Source organism: Xiphophorus hellerii, chromosome 16 (assembly GCF_003331165.1).
Source record: "Xiphophorus hellerii strain 12219 chromosome 16, Xiphophorus_hellerii-4.1, whole genome shotgun sequence".
In the NCBI taxonomy this organism is placed as follows: Eukaryota; Metazoa; Chordata; class Actinopteri; order Cyprinodontiformes; family Poeciliidae; genus Xiphophorus; species Xiphophorus hellerii.
Genome location: NC_045687.1, coordinates 18,650,877 through 18,669,774, shown reverse-complemented (window position 1 = coordinate 18,669,774; position 18,898 = coordinate 18,650,877). Strand labels below are relative to the sequence as shown.

Here is an 18,898-nt window from a genome sequence, read left to right as displayed (position 1 = left end):
CGATTACTGCGTCAAATTAACCACTGGAGTTTTTCAGTGGAAGAGGACAAATAAAAAACGAGGGATGAAATCAAATGCAGCCATTGTTGAAATGGAGGATTGGTTCATGGTGCTGTGACCTTCACCGGATCTTCTGAAAAGCTCCTAAATGTTTGAGCGAGCGCTGTCATTTCTCACTCGGTTTGTTAACATAGAGAGGCTTCTGTCCTCGCTTTTCGTGGTTCAAGCGACGGCTGGCACAGAGCACCGAGTGTGTGTGTGTGTGTGTGCGTGGGTGGGTGTGCGTGTGTGTGTGTGTGTGTAGAGATATGCAATAGTTGAGGTCGAGATCTCATTAATTTCCTTGAATTTAACAAGTGTGGACTCACTCTGACGGGTCGCAGGAGTTCAGCTTCTTGCTCAGGGTACAGGTGCCTCCGACATGTTTCTCTGTTTTATATTAAGTTGTCGTCAGTAAAAAATAAATAAATATTTATTTATTTATTTAAAATAAATAATTTAAACATTTTAGTTTAAATCATAGACTTGTTTTTGTTTTTGTTGTTCCTCATTGTCAAACTCACAGCTGAAGGGTTTCTGTATCTTATGTTTTCTCCTATATTATGTTGTTTATAAGTTGTTTAAGTGCCCAAAGGTCTGTATTATTATTATTATTATTATTATTATTATTGTTGTTGTTGTTGTTGATGGATGTCTTTCTCTCACTGCGATGGTGGTGGGATTTTACAGTCGCAGGTGTGTGTGGGGGGGAAGGGGAGGGAATCCACGTCAGAGAGATATGAATGCAGGGAAAAACCCTGCCTCTAGTCGGGAACCTGTTCTCCCCTCCTCCTCCTCATCATCCTCTTCCCTCTTCCTCCTCCTCTTTCCTCTCCTTAGAAACCAAACACACAGTTGTAAATCAGCCATAGTTTGAACATAAAGCACAATCTGCATTTCTCTGTCATCCAATCCACCATTGCCGATTCTACGTTTTAATTTGACCTGGTTTTACACGTTTGGCAGTTTAAAAACGTGCATGAACGTAACAACAATCCATTAAAGTTGCATGAAAAAGTCCAACTTAAAGCTTCACCTCCCCTCTTTTTCAAAATGTGTACAAACTATTAGGTCCACTTTTAAATATTCATGAGCAGCTACGGTCACCGTTTCCCTTAACGTCACCACTACTTCCTGTGTGTTGCGCGGCGCTATAGTATCCTAAGCCAGCAAACTGCCAGTGGCCTTGGCGAAACGTACAAATATGAAAAGCGGTGTAAATATAGCCGCACAGCTCATGCCGTTTCCTCCATGCAGTCTTGTTAGAAAAACAATGGCATCCTATTATTCGCCGGGGCTACGGTGAAACTGGAAGAGCGGCATGCTGGAACATTCCTTAAACGGAATATCATTCACTTCTGGGGGGTGGTGGGTTAATTTTTGATTTGGGACACTTTGTTATTCTAAAAGCAAGAACTGAGTGGACCGACCGCTTTGAATTTGTTGGGGATTTTTCAATAGCCACACAGAGTCAAAAACCGATATGTACATTATTAAAGTCATGCATACCCTGTAAACGTGCTTTAGAAAGTTGCACAGAGGTCTTTCAGTTACTTTGATTTTAAAATGTTTGACCTATTCCAGATGTTGAATGTGTGTGTGTGTGTGGGTGTGTGTGTGTGTAGGATCGTTTGCTCTTAACCTTCCAGCTGTTGATTTGAGGTGAAGCCCTCCCTCTCCAGTTTTCTTTCACCTTTGCACGATGCCCCAAAACCCGCCAGCTGCCAAACAGCGACTTGACATGACGCTGCTTGACAGTTGGTACAGTTTTCTTTGGTTCAAAGGCATCACCTTGACTACGCCAAACAATCTTTCCATCCACGAGGCTGAATAGAGCAAACTTTGTCTTCTCCTGACCACAAAACCGCTCCTGGACAGCTGCGAATGTCAGTCAGGCTTGAAGTTGATTTCGAGCAGACGCCAACCAATTGAGGCAAAGTGCGGCAGTTTCTGATGAGAGGAATGGTCATAAGCTCAGCCAGAATTATGCTGCAAAGCAGATGCAAAGTATTTATAATTGTATGTGGATTGTGTGTGGACTAAGCAGAGAGACTGAATCTTCCTCTGAATCTCACGCCGTGGGACCAGAATCGCCTCCAAGCTGTACAAAGGGGTCATCAAGCCAAATATATTTGAGCTGCATATGACATAAGTTCAACTTTTACATCCATTTAAAAAAAATGGAAAGCTTGTCATCAATTCCTACAAAAAAACAAAACAAAAGAAATAGTAGGCTTCTAAAACGGAAAGCCTAAACTGAACATAAGTCCATAATGTTAGCATCATACGGGGGCTGCAGCTGCTTTTGAATCTTCAGTTAGAAACACACTTTAAGTCATTTTTAGGAAAATAAAATAAATTCTAAAAAAAAAGCTTTTCCTGCTCTTTCCCACCTGTCTCCTAACATTAAGAACGTAACATCGTCTGGATGATTTGCTATTTTTGGGCCTTCGTTGTGCAGTCAAGCAGACCTGAAGCGGGGCATTGTTCAGAAATGCTCCCTAAACATGGGTGACCATCAAAGGTCAGGACTCTTAGAATAACTCCTGTGGTATTTAGATACACCTTTCTCTGTCCTGATAGGTTGGCTGGAGGTGACATGAATGGAGAGAACAATTTTTAAAAAAATGGTAATTTCCCTTAGCAACTCTCCTGCTGACTTCTCCAAGGAAGCATTTCCAACAGGGATTGTGAAATAGGCTGAATTTAGAGTCACAGTGTGTATGCACTACCGCTTGAAATCCTTTGCCAAATTTTACTTTTTTCATTTTTATTTTATTGTATCTAATCAACCAAAAACGATTAAACTCAATCTCCTGAGTCAACACTTTGTAGAATCCCATTTTGAGGTGTGTCCGATTTTATTTTGTGTAAAAAAGAAAAGAAGAAAAAAGTCCTTTTGCTTTCCAAAAGTTTCCATTTTTCTATTAATAAACATGTGAAGCTGGTTTTTTAGAGCTGTTTTTAACATCCTACAATCTATTATTGAACTGCTGGTGTTTGTACCTTGAAATAATAAAAAAAAGACTTCAATTCCCATAGTTCATCTCTATTTTATTTGGTCCCTGATACTAACGCCAGATCGTAAAACTAGCTTTTTGTTCACAGAGACAAAAGTGTGTTTGGAGCAAACAATATGATTATAGGATTTCAAATTTACACTTGGTTTGTTATTTTTTCCCCCTTAAACAATATAACTTTCTAACAACTTTAAAATAGCAGGAATATGTCAAATATGTCCCCTTCAAAAAGGGAAATTACTCGGCAAATAAATACTTTTTCCATCTCTAACTTCTCATTAAATGTATAAATAACACACACACACACGCACACACACACCCACACACACACACTACCATTTATTCTTATCTTAAGTAGCACGCGCTAAAGTCAGCAGGACAGCAAGCGCGTGCCCTCTCTCTCTCTCTCACACACACACTAAAACAAAGCAAAAACGACACAAATATTTGCATGAATCAAGATTGAGGGCGACTGCTGCGCGTCAACCACGATGTCGCTGGTTTGCAGGCGGATTATGGCCTTTACTTCAGGCAGGGGGCGGGAGAGAGAGGAAAAAGCCGAGCATTAGGGTCTGCTGGGAACCAGCCCTTCCTCACAGCAGCAACAGCACCACCGCCGCGTAATCAGGCTGGTCCAGGGCAGAAGCCACACAGCACTTTGCTCCCTGATAAGACTCCTTGGAAGGAGAAGGAGAAGAAGAAGAAGAAGAAGAGCGCAAACTACCACTCTGAGCTGCCGCAGTAAATTTCAGCAGGAAAGCTGGATTTTTGAGACGCATCACGGTTAATGGAGGATGGACTTTAGGTTGATTTTTAATTTTTTTGTGTCTTTAGACTATTTCTAAAATGCCATGTTGACAAAGGGATACTTAAAAAACAGAACATTTCATACTCTGTGTTGCTGTTCATCCGTATGTCTTCGTGAAGTTTGGACCTTTGGCCACAGGAATGTTCCTGAGTTTTGTTTTGTTTTTTTAATTGAATTATGAACTCTCTGTCTTCCATGAATCAACACGGAGCAAGGTGAATTCTTGGTGACTTTACAACCGAGGCTAAGAGGAACATATTGGGTTAAAAAAGACAACACCGACAAGAAGAAAAGAAAGCCGGAGCTTTATTATCGCTGCGGATTTACTTTTTAAAGAGGAGAAAAGAAGAAGAGGCTGCGGCGCCTTCTCGCTCTTCTTCATCCGCGGACTCTGCACGCAACGGGACGGAGCTCACGGGCGCGCGCAGCTCCGCGAGCCGAGCCGCTGTCCTCTTCATCCTCCTCCTCCTCCTCCTCGTCCTCCTCCTCCTCCTCCTCTCCGCGCGCCGAGCTGAGGAGAGAGGCTCGCTCGCGCCTCCATAAATGCCCGGTCCGTTGGAGAGGCTCGAGGCTGGGCAGCAAGATGAGCTCGTGGGTCCAGCTGCTGCTGCTCGCGTGGCTGGCGGCGTGTGCGCGGTTTGGCGTGGCCGAGGTAAGTAAAAATAAAAAATAAAAATAAAAATGAGGAGGGGGAAATAAAAATCACCAGTAAAAGTTTACTGACACCTGTTAAAAATGCCGCACCACGTTAGAAAAGAGGCAGAAAACTTAGCCTAAACTTTTATAATGGGTCGCATTATTGAGATATACGATCATATATGTTTGCCCAATATTAATATTTGTCACCGCAACAACCTTGAAATGGGTTAAACTTTTTATGTCCTACCTTTTTTTTTTTTTAGTTGTATTATGTTTATATAGAAAGGATATTTAGAATAAGTGCACCTGCTTCAACATACTCTTATAATAAAAGGTTTCCATGTGAGGTGGCTTGTTGTTACAGAGAACTCCGCTCACTTTCCTCATTAGATAGACCCAAAACACGCACACAACTTTGGATGATGGACCAAGAAATGTGGGAGAAATTTGGGATGGACGCTGATTGGAAGCTGTTGTCTCCACGTGGTTGGACGTGAGGCGTTCATGGTCTCTAACAAACTCCTGGGTTACAATTTGGGAGTCCAGTTTTTTCTTGAATGATTGGAGGGGTGTGAATAGGTAGTGCACCACAGAGCATAAATAATTATACCCATACACACTTGAGAGAGAGAGAGATAAAGAGAGCGCAATTAAAGTAATATGCATGTTTTTGGATGATATGGGGAAGCTGGAGTACCAGGAACAAGACCACACAGGTGTTGGGAGAACACACGCAATCGTCCGTCCCATTAATTCAGTAGTCAGCTGTGCAACAGGAAGAATATGTGACTGTAACCAGTTTGTAGAGCAAGTTTGCCACCAGAGCCGTCACACGCAGGGGGAAAACACAGGGAAACAAAAGACACACACAAAGGCAAGACAGCACACATGTGCAGCTCAAAAGACAAGATTTTTATTTTTGTTTTCCTTGTCAAACTGCATTAAAACTGATTGAATGTAAATCTTAAGATTGGCTTCATTGCAGCACTAATCTGTAGATGAAGTTTTCTCCCCAAAACAATCAGAGAGACAGAGAGAGAGAGAGAGAGAGAGAGATGGGTGAAATCTGACCATCAGCTCTGTTCAAACAGGAAACCCAAACCACACCAGGGGTCCTATGTAGGTCAAGTGAGGCTTGACCAGAAATAAAAAGGAAAAACAGGCAAAAATTTCTCTGCTGATAAGGGGTTGCATTTTATCAGCTGTTCTGCTTCCGCTTGCAGATTTCATCTGAACGAGGCGAGTCCTCTCCACAACGACCAGCCTGTGCCACTGACCTCCAAATCTAAACTGGGTTGAAGTACAAATCAACCTAGTCGGTCAAGGGAGGTGGCGCTACGCACTCTGTTATCCTGGTGTAAAAAAAAAAGACGCATTCATACTCTGAATGTAAATAGACCCTCACAAAAAGGTAGATGTTTGATCTGTGAGGGACGACTTCAGCTTCCCGTCACCAAGCCGTCTTCTCATTTTCTGCCGTTAGGCTGGCATCACACAGAAAGGAAATTTCAAATCTGACAGTGCTTTATGGGGGAAAGTTGCTACAGCTTTGAGGAGCACAGCCAGGAATTCCCCGGGTCTAAATTGAAAAAGATCAAGGATTCTCGCAGCGGGGACACGGAACGCCGCTGTGCTGCTCTGTAGGTCAAAGAGAAAGTTTGCGAACTGTCGTTATGTGTTCTGGGTAAAAGTTTGAAATATTCAAAAACGTTCTTGCGCCAGGCATCCGGTTTGTTTCCCGAGCTGAGAGGTAAACTGAACTGTGACAGCGGGGTGGATTGAGCTGCTCTGTCGCGCACGTGTTGGCACGCTCTCTGGGCCTGCATGTGAAACCTCCCACATGTGCTGTGGCTGCCGCCAGCAAATTCGACCCCCATAATTATCTGCAATTAGATGTTCTCCCTCCTCCTCCTCCGGAGCTGCAGCCGCTGCCTGTACCTGGGACTCCTCAGGGCGTCTGCAGGGAGATGGGATGGCGCTTCAGGCGATAACGACTGGTTTATGACAAAATTGGTGTTTTTTTTTTTAACTTAGACGGCTGCAGATCTGCAGCAGAATATAGTTTATCTTGTGGGAAGGGAGGACAATTTAGAAGAATGCCATGTGATTGACAGAAACCGTTTATTAGACGTGGGTTAATCTGAAGGTTTCTTTTGGAAATATATTTTCACATTTTGCCCTGGTTCAAAAATGGACCCGGACGTATATTTTTGTTAGATATTTTGTAGATTTATAGACAATTTATTGGATCTGTAGATGTTGCCTGAATCTAATGAAGGCCTCTGCAGAACTCGAGCAAATGCAGAAAACTGACAGCGGCTTTAGAGGAGCGGAGTTGGTCATTTCTGGGTTGGATCCAAACATGTTTATGTGCAAGAATGGCCCAGTCAAAGTCCAAACCTAAGTCCAATTGAGAATATAGTTAAGAATATTCGGGTTAGGTTATCTTGTAGAGACAGACGCAGAAAAAATGTACAGTGGTAAGTGTAGTGAAAGGTTGCGTTACAAAGAGTTGACTACTGGGGTGCTGGGCAAATCCTAAACATCTTTTTCATACAATTATTAATTAAAAAATGCCTATATCCCTCCTCAATTACATTCTATTTTACAATATTGCCTCACCAAATAAAATCCCCTTCAACCTTAGAGAAAGTTTAAAGACTTCTGTAAACCACAGTGAGGATGGAGGGACTGAACTTGTAGGGTTTGGTGTGCAAACATCGCATAAAAACCACTTATAAAGCAGAAGTTTCACTGACATCTGCTGTCCTATTCGTCCCCATTTGCACACTCACCACAATTAGTGCGTGTTTACAATTTGTGGCGGCCCTCTCCGCATCTGTTTGTTCACCAGAGCCGAAGGTGTTTATTTAATATTTCCTGCTTGGACACAAATTGCAGCGACAGCAGGCACCGCGGCGAACAAAAGGCAACACACCCCGTAATTACCGTCAGACTCAATTAGCCGAGCCGCCTGGCGCGCTCCGTCGGCAGAGAGGGGGAAATAATCGCGGTGAGTCCTCAGGGGCATCGGTGGAGCCGGTGGAAAGGGATGCGAGTGGAACACAGCGGGCATTTCCAACGCCGCCTGCCCGGGAAGTCGACCAATAATCGAGGCAGGCGGAGGGTGGATGTCGATGGGAGAACGGTGTGGGCAGAGTACATGTTCATGCATGGATGGCTGCGAGCTGCTGGGGTTTATTATGTCCTGAATGAAACGCAGTCTGTTACACTGCACTCATTAAAGCTTTCATCGCAGTTTGCGGCGCAGCTTGTTTAAAATGAGCTTCAGCTCTCCAAACCCCATTTAAACCAAAGTTAAGGTTCTCGACTCTCGTCTGATTCTCGTCCATTTCAGCCTCTCTCTTACTCATCTATTATCCGCCCTCTTCTTCTTCTTTTTTTTTTTATCCAGATGCACCTCCCTTCTCTCATCCTCTCTCTGTATCACTCCTTCCCCCACTTCCTGACTCCTCGCCTGCTCCTTTGACCCCTAAATGTTAGCAGATGAGAGGACACAACGCCAATAGTCATTCACCCTGCTCTTAGTGACCATTGTGTGTCTGCTTTGGTTAATTCCCCCCCTCCCTCGCAGGCTGTCTCTTGCCCATTAATGACCCAGGAGGGTAAGAGGGGGGGTTAAACCCACAGTCAAATCTCTAGAATCACAAAGTAGAGCCGTTCAGTGGTTTCTGGTGTGATACTCTGGAAATATTTGGTTAGAGGCTTTTAAAGACAATCGTAGATGTTGCTGCGGGTTTTTTTCCCCCATCGCCTGCTGAATTGTTTTTTTACTTTTTATGCTCATGCGAGCTTCTGAACACATTATGTCTGCTTTTCTGGTTTTGTGTTTGTTATTTGGGCTGATTTTGTTTCTGTTTGTGTGGTAGGAGGACGCTCTGCCTGCAGCCCTGGTGGAGCTGGTTAGAAACAGCCCCATCAACTCCATAGAGGACCTCCAGCTGCTGCTGCTCACTGACTCCGTAGGTAAAGACCCAAAGCTTTTTGTTTTCTTTCTTTTCCGTCTTGCAGACACGTGGAATCAGTTCAAATCACATTTAAGATTTAAGTGGAACCAAAAGCTCTTTAGTGAACTGGCATCCAAATCCAGTAATGCACTTCAACTGAGCAGCAACATCTCTTGAGATCCCTCGTTTTAATGTGATTTATTTTTTAGATTTTTTATACAAAAAGAATATGTTTGATAAAGTTTTTGCACGTCCCTGGCACATTACGTGTCAATACACACAAACGAACAGTCGGGCGATGCTCATTTCACCTCTCCTGTCATATTTCGGCCAACTTTACTGGCTCTGATCTTTCAAAACATCACCCGCATCAAAGCATAAGGGACAGGGGACATTTCAAAATAAGAGCACACTCACAAAGCTGAACGTCCTGGAATAATTATAATATTTTATTTATTAGGGGTTTTTTTTATGATTATGTAATATTTGTGAACATTTTGAGCCCAATTGAGTCAAAATTAGTCAATTTATTTAACTAGGCACACAGCATTAGTGTAGATTCACTTAAAATATTTTAGATTTTTAACTCGAGTTGATTAAATGTAGTCGAGGTTCCATAAATAACAGATTAATGGAGTGTCGAGTCATAGATACAAAGCAGTATCGTTAACGGCGGGATGATAAAACCTACTGTTGTGCTCTCTATAGAGAAACACGACTACAGTGAGCTGATGTCAGCCGGTTAATTAGTTGCTCCAGCTGCTCAGTTGTTTCACATCTGTTGCATCTTAACTGTAGTTTTAAAAAAGTTTGATCTTAGCAAGATTCCCAGGTTTTCCTTTACTGGAAATGTTTCCAAACTTTCCATTTTTCGTTATTTCTTCTTAGCCAGCTTACAGGCAGTGCACAGTAATGGGTCGGGGAGGGGCGGCACCACATTAACTCTCAGTTTGGTTCTGCCCTTTCTTTATTAGGAGGAGTTTTAACTATAAAAACTTTTATATTCAATTTTTTTTGTCTTGGCCAGGTCTTCCTCATAAAACAGATCTTTGATCTCAATGGGACTAAAATGGTAAAGTAAAGGTTAAAGAAAATGCAACAAAAACATTAAAACAAGACATTTTAAAACCGTAGTGTGCTATGATGCTCCACCCCTGGTTTCTGTGCACAGTGAGCATTTAATTTGTCTTCTTCTAATGGGATAAATGATGTTCGTGTCGTTGTCTCAGATGAGGAGGAAGCTAACTCTGCAGCCAACGGAGGTCACAGACTTCCACGCAGCCTCGGTGAGTCAAACCTCTCTTTATTTGGTGGTGGGGGTTTGTTGAGGTTTGCTGTGATCATTTTTTTTACATATTTCTGCATTGTTTCTCCCATAAGGAAACTCGTTATGTTGGCTAAAGAATGCTCTGTCAGTCCGTCTGGGAGATGATTCATAGTTTTTGTGACAGAGGGAAAATCTTTTCCCATTAACCTTTTTGTCATTGTTCTCATGAAGCAGAACTCAACATTTCCAGACGGTGATCTAAAACTGGCCTAATCTTTGAATAAAACCTCCTCAGTGTTTCTTTTCAAGACACGTCCTTGTGTGTTAACAACAGAAAAACTCAAACTCTCGAGCAGAGAAGTGGGCGTTGTCTGGCTCATCAAACCTGACGCTTTAGCGTGTCGTGTTTTGTCCCCTCAGACGCTCAGCCCGCCCAGCAGGCTCAGTGTAAAGTTCGCACAGAAGTGGTCGAGGTCACCAGAGCCATGTTGGACCGCAGCAACGCCAACTTTCTGCTGTGGCCGCCGTGTGTGGAAGTCCAGCGCTGCTCTGGCTGCTGCAACACCAAGAGCCTGCAGTGCGTTCCTGTTGTCACGCACACCAGATACTTGCAGGTAAATGAGCATGCTTGGTCATATGATTAGCAAATAGGAAGAGTTAAACCCAAAGTTATTCCTGTCCCAAACAGCCTTAAGTGTTCACTTATTTCCCTTCAATTTAAGACGTTTGGTTCTGATGGGAAATGACAGGTATCTCCCAAAACATAATAAAACGATGAGAAAGAAACATTCTGTTGTAAAATGTTACATTCGCGTACATTTGTGGCATGCTGTAAATATGCAACCTTTTTAATAATCAGTAGAAAAATGTTTTAGCATTAGAGCAGTTACAGCTGTTTCATAATTGCCTTTTGCATATTTCAACAGGTTTTTGACGCTTCATGTTTGTTAATGTTGGAAGGCCTTCTTGCTATCACCGTCATCTTTAACTCCCTCTGGAGTATTACAACTTTTGAGCTTATCTGATAGTAATTGAGAATAAGAACCGTAATTCATAGCAAAACATTTTTGTAACCTTTCACATAAATTTAAAAATGTATCAACATGTGTTTAATTATATATATAAAAAACTATAACAAAGATTTTCTTAAAGATCACCTGACTAAAATTGAAATTAGCTTAGTTTGAGTCATCTTCCTTCGGTAACAACTTCCACATAAACGAGTGTTGTTTTCCCATTAGTGCTTGTACATGTTGCATTCACTGACTGGAAAAAAATAAGATTTTTAGTTTACAGCCAACCAATCACTGATGAGGCTAGTCACGCATAAGATAAATTAAAAAATTTGCTCTGCATCTTATTTCTCTGCGCTTCTCAAGTAGTTCACTCTGAGAAGCAACAGAAAATTGCAGCTTAGGTTATTTAACCTTCATCTGTTGCCTGGCAACAGCTCCTTTTTGAGTACAAAAAAGCATATATTTATATACCCATGTCATAGCATCCCCACAAAACGTTTTTGTTTCTTTTTTTTTCTTAAACTCAGAGTACCTCCCAGTGACTCCCGTCTTCTTCTCAACCTCTCCAGGTCATGAAGATCGAGTACATCAACAAAAGACCCACTTATGCCAAGGCTGTGGTGTCGGTCGTGGATCATGTGGAGTGCAGATGTCAGCCTGCCCCGCGCCCCGCTGTGCTCAAGAAGAAATCCTCTCACAGACTGCACAGCCACCCGCATCGAAATCAGACCCTCGGCCCGGGACCGGCGCAAGGACAGGTACGACTTTTACTCTGCGTGTTCTCTGTCATCCGGAGAAAAGGTTTAACCTTAATAACTAGGGTACAGAATAGATTAATCAGTTTTACTGCCCTGCTAAGTAATCTCTTAACACCTCAGGGCATTGACAAACAACATCTGGTGTTAGCATGAGGTCCTTTTCGCTGCTTCAGAATCTGGCGGGTCGTCTTAGATTGGGTTTGCTTCCAGCAGATACGATCAAACCCAATCAACCAATCAAACGCTTATCCTGGGAGTCGACGTGTCAGGTAAACACGGCAAATCAGTGAGGCCTGAGTTTTCTTCCTACCACCTCTGTGTGATTCATGTGAAGAAGAGGCAGGAGGGTGGAGTTTGACTTTTACGCCTAGAAAGGTTGTCACAAAGTTGAGCCGGTGAGTAGGCGTCGAATGGGGGGTCGACGTGAGCCGCGGCCCATTATAACCAGCGGTGCTACTGTCACTAGCTGGTTCCGCTTTGGCAGCTTCATTGTGCAAGAGCACACGAACAGAGGTAGCTAAAAGGCAGACTAGTCTTATTGTGGCACTGTAATGTTAAAAAAATGCCTTTTGTTGGATTTCTTGACAGGTTTTGTTTCTCCTATTGGTAGAGAAAGCTGTTACTGCTAGAGACTGCAGCTGGGTGGGATTAATTTGCAAAAAGTGGAAATGATCAGAGTCAAAATCTTTTACTTGCTAATATTCAGATTTTTCTCAGAGAACTCCAAATGACACCGCTAGAGTTTGTACTTTCTTAAGATAGATTTAAAACTGCTTCTCTTTGTCACTTCTCTAAAATCATTAAACATTTCTCAATTTTCAGACACAGGCGCTTTAAAATGAAACATAATCGAAAGTAATTTGAGCACATCTATCTTACAAGACAGACTGCAGCCATGCTTTTTCTCTGTTGTTTTTGCCACATATAAAATGTACACAAAGTTGTACATGACGTACAATTTTTTCAGCATGATCTATAATACTCAGAAGTAACCAATTTAAAACTAAAGGATGAGAAAAAGTCGAGGTGTTGTCACACCGTGTGGGTGAGGGAGCAGTCAACGTTACACAGCTCTGCAGTTAAACGGGATTCAAAGCAAAGAGTTGATGTTGTCAACTGAATAGGCCTGTCACGATAGCAAATTTTGCTGAGCGATTAATTGTCTCAAAACATTATTGCGATAAGCGATAATATTGTCTGAAGACCTTTTTACACTGATTTAATGGAAATGACGTAATAATGCATGCGATTTCCTGCCAAAGATAGATACACTTTATTTTCAAAAGAATATTTAACACTGGAGCTGATAAACAAAATAAACAAAACAACCAAAAACAAAATGGATTCTCAGTCTCCATTAACAGAAAATGTACTTGATAAAAACTAAACAACATAAAGCCAAAGTGGAAATAAATACTGCATTCAACCAAAAGAGTGCAGATTATGAAGTCTGTATATTATGTTGCCCTTCAGTAATAATTAGATTTAAATAGAGAAGATGGGCACATCGACTACCTGATGCAATAGTTCACACTACATGATTTTTTGCTCCTATTTTTCCCCATACAACAATCTTAGCACGTTGGTCTTTCTAAGATTGTGTGGTGTGTTACGGTAGATCGTCGTTGCCGCTCCGATCTAAATCAGGGGTTTTTCCCCACTGGGATCTTAACGCAGCCTGTTGAATGTGACAGGCAGCCAATCAGAAAGCGAGGATTCTCCTCTGCACTTTCTGAGGGGAAATTATGTCGGGGAATCCCAAACAGCTGACACGGCGCAACCCGAAGTCCAGCGGACATTGGAGATGATATGTGGAAACAACATTAATGTTTATTTAACATGCAAAGAATATAGAAATGACAAGAGGAGGAGTTGGAGCGAAATTGCTACCGCAGTTGATAAACCCGGTAACTTTTCAGCTGTTCTTCGTTAACGTGACGTAAATAGTTTATAATGATTTTCATTCAGTCAGGACTTTACGCTGACACTAGCCACATGCATTGCAGGTAGATTGTAGTAATGCATTGATTAATACCTGGTTTTAAAATTAGTTAACTGAACTTGTAGCCATTATTTTGTGCCCATTGTTGGACACCACACGGCAGGAACGAACCCGATCGAACCGTTATACCTAGGATTTCTGTCGGCTAATGTGTGATCTGTCAGGTTTTAAAAATGGGCCGACAATCGGCCGACAGCTCTAAGATCGTGTAGTGTGCACTGGGCTTTACACTAAGGAAATGAGGAAGGGAGGAGTCAGTGAGAGCACCGGAGTTAAGCCTTTTTTCATTCGGTGTCATCAACAGAAAGAGAAAAAGGTCGGAAGAGACGATAATGCCGATAATTGAAATGACGTCGATAGTTTTAATTTATCGTACGATTAATCGATTTATCGTTTATCGCGACAGGCCTACAACTGAATTTAGCTTTTTATATTGGCATTTGTAGAAAACTTTATTCGGAAATGCATTGTCTTTGTATACACAAGGCAATACAGTGGAAATCTGTTGGCACCGGTGTGTCACACAAAAAAACATGGCAAAATCACTCAAAAATATAAACGTTTACAGTTAAATAAGCAACTGGTATAGGTAGTATTAGTATAGGTAGTATTATTAATCAATGTGTAATGCCTATAGAATTAGGAGATTGTCACTTAAAATCTATACTTTTAAAACACTTTGCTGTAATCTGTTGCCTGAACCAACAACCAAAATGCCTCCTGAGAAAACAAAATACTATCTAGAAGTTTCTGACAGGTTTTATTCCTCTTCTGATGCCTTACAAAATAACTAACTTAATACTTTTCACTCAGTAGCGTTTTTCATAACCTAGACTGATCATGTCAGTCAAGCCCACATTCTGACCAAAGTAATAAGCTACATTTTGACTCGGGCAATGCCAGTTGAAGCCTGGTCGAGCATATAAACATCTAGTTCTGTGCATCTGTGTCATAACATCTGGCAGATGGAGGTAAATACTTTGGTTTGTGTCTGTGTACACAAATGCTAGCAAACCCACTAAGCAACTAGCGCCTTTTAGTTGCATGCATATTTGTAAAGTATAAGCAAATGCAAATAGGCAAATGTTGGATAAGAGCATTGAATTATTACCGTCTACTTGCTTTATGAGCTCCATGCTTAGTGCATTTGTAGTGAGCTTGAGAAAACAGCCACTGAACTCCTTTATTCTGCTGTTAAGGTGAAGGTCCACTCCAAAGATGAACTTCACCAGCTGGACGAGCTGAAACCAAACCAGAGGGCTCATCTGGAGCATCTCCTGGGGCAGCGCTGGGATCTCAGAGGAGACACCTTCCCTCAGCCAGGAGAAGGCTACAGTCTTGCAGGAGAAGACGTGTCTCGGTCTGAGGAGACAGTTCTCTTTCCTCCGCACTGGGATCATAACTTCACCAGACTTCTTGGGACCGAAGAGCAAATAGAGACACAAGAAAATGTCGGGATGAAGAATGATGAGGTTTTTAAAGACAATGCAGGACCCCCAGCGGGTAATGTGGATGTGGAAGCAAAGACAAAGTTGGGAGAAGATGGGTTCAACAGCACCGAAGGGAATCCTAAAGTAGGACACAAACACACACAAACACACAGTCCTCCAGGGTCAGATGACAAATCCAAACCTTTTGAGAGCCACACTGCTGGACTCTCTAAGGGTGTTGCTGAGAACTCTCGAGCCATGTTGGATCCTAGCGAGGAAACCAGAGCGAGGAGCAGGGTCCGACCAACCAAAGAGCCGAATCCAGAGCCTCGAGAGGCGGCAGGAAGGAGAGAAAATGAGACTCCAGACGTGGAAAGGATGTCGCAAATCGCGGAAGAGAAATTGGAGGCTGAGAGAAAAGAGCTTCTCCTTCTCCACAAGAGACTGGACGAAGAGAAGGAATTACTGCGACAGCAGAAAATGAAGCAGGAGGAGGAAGAAAGGCTGAAAGAGAAGGAGACAGACAGTCAGCATCTCCAACATAGGAAGCATCATCATCTGCATACAACGACACCGAAACCAGGTAAAAGAATAAAAGAAACACAAAGTAGACTACTAGGTGACTGAAAAAACAAGGTCAAACTATACATTATTTAAACGTTCACAACAGTGAACGTAATCAGTTGTTTAAAATTTTATTTCCAATCTCACAGAGACAGCAACATCCACAACTACCACGCAGAAAGCACCGGCCCCGACCGGCCCCAGGCTCCCGGTTCGTCCAAACCCTCAGAGAAGAAGAATGAAGAAGAATCGCAAACGGATCAGCAAGGCAGCAATGAGAGCGATGCTCATGTAGGACTGAAATAAAACCAGGTGAGCTCACAGATGACTGCAAAATAAAAATGGATGTATGTCCTAACTGGGCACAGATCTGTGTTTGCTATGAAGGTTTCATTGGTGCCACAGAAATGTCCCTCTATCCAGTTCCTATTGTTTAAAGTCATGTTAATGAGATCAAGACTGTCTAAAATAGTTCTTCCCAAAGCAGATGCTGCTCAGCTGAAACAAAGATTTTGTAGAAAGGCTTTTTTAGCTTTTTGGAAATATCTCTTGACTGCATGGTGCAGAAACCTAAGGAAAACCACTGACTCCTTTGATTATGTAACTATTAAGTTATAATGATGTTAAGTAACTCACTGCAGGCTTGCCACCTAAGCAAATGCAGTAACCTGATGCATTAGCTTACTGATATCAGCTTGTTAGACTCCTAATATTTTTCAATAAGGGGCAAATCAGCAAAAAACCTATTTTATATAACCAGCCTGTGTATCAAAATGAAAAAAACTTTCAATAGAAAACATGGTTTATTTGATGGGGTGTGCATAAGAGTGACACTGTCATAGACATGACATAACGCCTGTTATAAACATGAAGGAGTCTTCATGAATGTCAATGACTGTTGTCATTATGTGTCGTTCGGTAAACAATGACACTTTAAAACATTAAAAGTCCATTAAAAGTGTCAACTTTGCATTAAAAGTGTCATTATCTACCGAATAACAGCAGCCGTAAACATTCATGAAGACGCCTTCATCATCATGACTTGTGTTAAGTCATGACCCCGTCAAATAAAGTGTTACCGAAAAATATTGTGTTACATTTTTGTATGAATACTGTGATAAAGCCTCAATTTGACCCCCATCCATGTTTACCTTATAAATAGAACTGTGAAAGATAATGCAAATGTTGAGCATGTCTTCCTTTTTGTTTGTTTTTACCTCCAGGGACACATGGAGAACATGTTGCAGGGTGGGAATTGTCCAAAGATGAAGCCGGATGACTCCTTTGGTTTAAGTATTTATTTGTCAGTAACCTGGTTGTCCTGTGATATCTCCTCGGTAACACTACTAACGAGTGTCTGCTGAACCTGTAACGATTTCTGGATGCACCACGAGGGCAAAAAAGGGAATATGAACAAAGGACGGACCTGCTCAGGAGAATGCTTCCCTCCCCAAACATTTGATAGTCCCACGTCCCAAAGACAGACAAAGACGTGCTCAAGCACAGCGACTGTGTGGGACCGAAGAGGCATCGCTGTAGAACTGTGGAAAATAGTGCAATTCCTGTGGATCCATGCTTAGATATTGTGAAAGAGAATGTCGACAACCAAAACTGTATGGGAGGTTTCTTTGGAAGAATACCACAATAAAGCATATTTGGTTAAAACGCTAACAAAAGTGGATTTAACCGTTTTGCTAAAAATTACAAATTGCGTAATCTTTAAGAAAATCATAATGAGGCTGCAAAACGGGCAGAATTTTCATTATGATTTTGGTCATCAGCTCACAAACATAACAATGGTCTCCTTTTTTTTAAACCGTACTTAATTATATTTCACTCATTGCAAAAACACTGGAGTAACACACACATAACTAGCAAACAAAAGCAGCATTTAAATCGCATTGCAAACGTATTTTATAACCCGGCTAGTTTCCACTTTTTTGTGACGCTGTAATCACAAACTTCAGTGTAATTTCTTTGAATTGCTATAATAGAGAAACACAAAGTAGCGCATAATTCAGAAGGAGATTGAAAGTGAAATATGATTGGAATTTTCTTTTACAAATAAGAAAAATATTTGAAAGAAAAGTCTAAACCGACGTCCATTTCCTTCCACTTCATTACTGTGCACTGCTTTGCGTTTGTCTTTGGCACAAAATCAGGATATAATTGGTCAAAGTTTGTGGCCTTAATGTGACAAAGTGTGGAAAAAGTTTGGGTGTGTGAATAGTTTTGTAAGTAGCTGCGTGCCAACACAAATTCTGTTGCAGAATCAATGCTACATGTGAGCGGACTGTGCGCTGTTTCTTATTTATTTGTCTGTACTGTTACTGTGGATTAATGTTCTATAGAAATACTGCCAAGGCGATATGCTGAGACTGAGATTTCCTAAAAGATTTGGTTGCTCTCTGTGGATTTGTGGCTTCAAACAGAAAGAAATTGTTAAATATTGCCCAAACTCTCCATGACCTCCCAGTCAGATGCCGTGTTAAATTTCTTAGTGCAGAAAATGTGTGAATGGTTGTTTCCTGTGTCTAAATTAGTGGTGCTGTATGCACACGTCTGTACCTCCGTTATTTATCTCAAACGTATTTCTATGGAAAGTTTTAGAAATATGTTTTCTCAGCCTTCCTCTCTGAATTGAACCTTGTCAAATTAATAAATCTGCTCTCCGTAAGCTCTTCTGTAAGACGTTGCAACACATTGGTTTAAATTTCTTTGAGACGAATCCAGGAAGGCCATGCATTTTTACTTTTAAAACATTCTTTTGTTATTTTTGTGAATATTTGCCATTATTTTTAATTACTTGTATAAGCATACTGCTGTGTCCAGTAATCCACCGTCAGACAAACATCTTAAATTATTGACAATCTTGGCCTATGTGTTCTTTATGCCAATTTACAACTGTTACTTATTTCTGTCTGTTTTAATATATGCAATTGTGAAAAGAGAATGTTTGCTTATTTTCATGTGATTATAAGAATATTTAAATTGAGCTGGAAATCGTATTTGTTGTTTTTCTTAAAATTAGTGTTTTATCATTTTTTTATTTTATTGGAGTGAGTCAACATGCTCTCATGTTATGGTGATGATTTGTTTTGTTATGGTTCCCTGGAGTACATATGAGCAGGCACTATCTTTAACAGGATTTTCTCAACCAAACAATATTAACATCTTGATGCTAACTTCATGGATACTTAAATATTCTGTCACAATGCAGCTAAATTCATGAAACGCAACAGTTTTTCCTCTGCAATATGGCGCCCCATCCCAAACTGGGCACTATATTTTAAGTTTTCCTTTCTAATCACTCATAAGCGCCTTTGTGCTTGCTGTTAGGACAAGAGATTATGACAGGCTTCACATAGCCGATTCACTTCAATGTAT

General features: G+C 41.4%; 1 protein-coding gene across 1 annotated transcript; it reads left to right on the top strand.

Annotated features, from left to right (window-relative positions):
* The first annotated feature begins 3,531 nt into the window (after positions 1-3,531).
* Positions 3,532-18,519, top strand: pdgfbb (platelet-derived growth factor beta polypeptide b). The gene is made up of 8 exons (XM_032587651.1): positions 3,532-4,519; positions 8,397-8,493; positions 9,704-9,760; positions 10,162-10,355; positions 11,327-11,515; positions 14,717-15,530; positions 15,661-15,823; positions 16,735-18,519. Exons 1-7 carry the CDS (start codon positions 4,451-4,453, stop codon positions 15,804-15,806), a joined length of 1,566 nt encoding a protein of 521 aa, XP_032443542.1. The 5' UTR covers positions 3,532-4,450; the 3' UTR covers positions 15,807-15,823; positions 16,735-18,519.
* Positions 18,520-18,898: the final 379 nt, after the last annotated feature.

What these genes read in the sequence shown, in the direction of transcription:
- pdgfbb (XM_032587651.1), top strand. Translation starts at nt 4,451, where the DNA reads ATGAGCTCGTGGGTCCAGCTGCTGCTGCTCGCGTGGCTGGCGGCGTGT. An exon ending in CGCGGTTTGGCGTGGCCGAG is followed by an intron (nt 4,520 to 8,396) that starts GTAAGTAAAAAT and finishes TTTGTGTGGTAG; the next exon opens with GAGGACGCTCTGCCTGCAGC. An exon ending in CGCACACCAGATACTTGCAG is followed by an intron (nt 10,356 to 11,326) that starts GTAAATGAGCAT and finishes CAACCTCTCCAG; the next exon opens with GTCATGAAGATCGAGTACAT.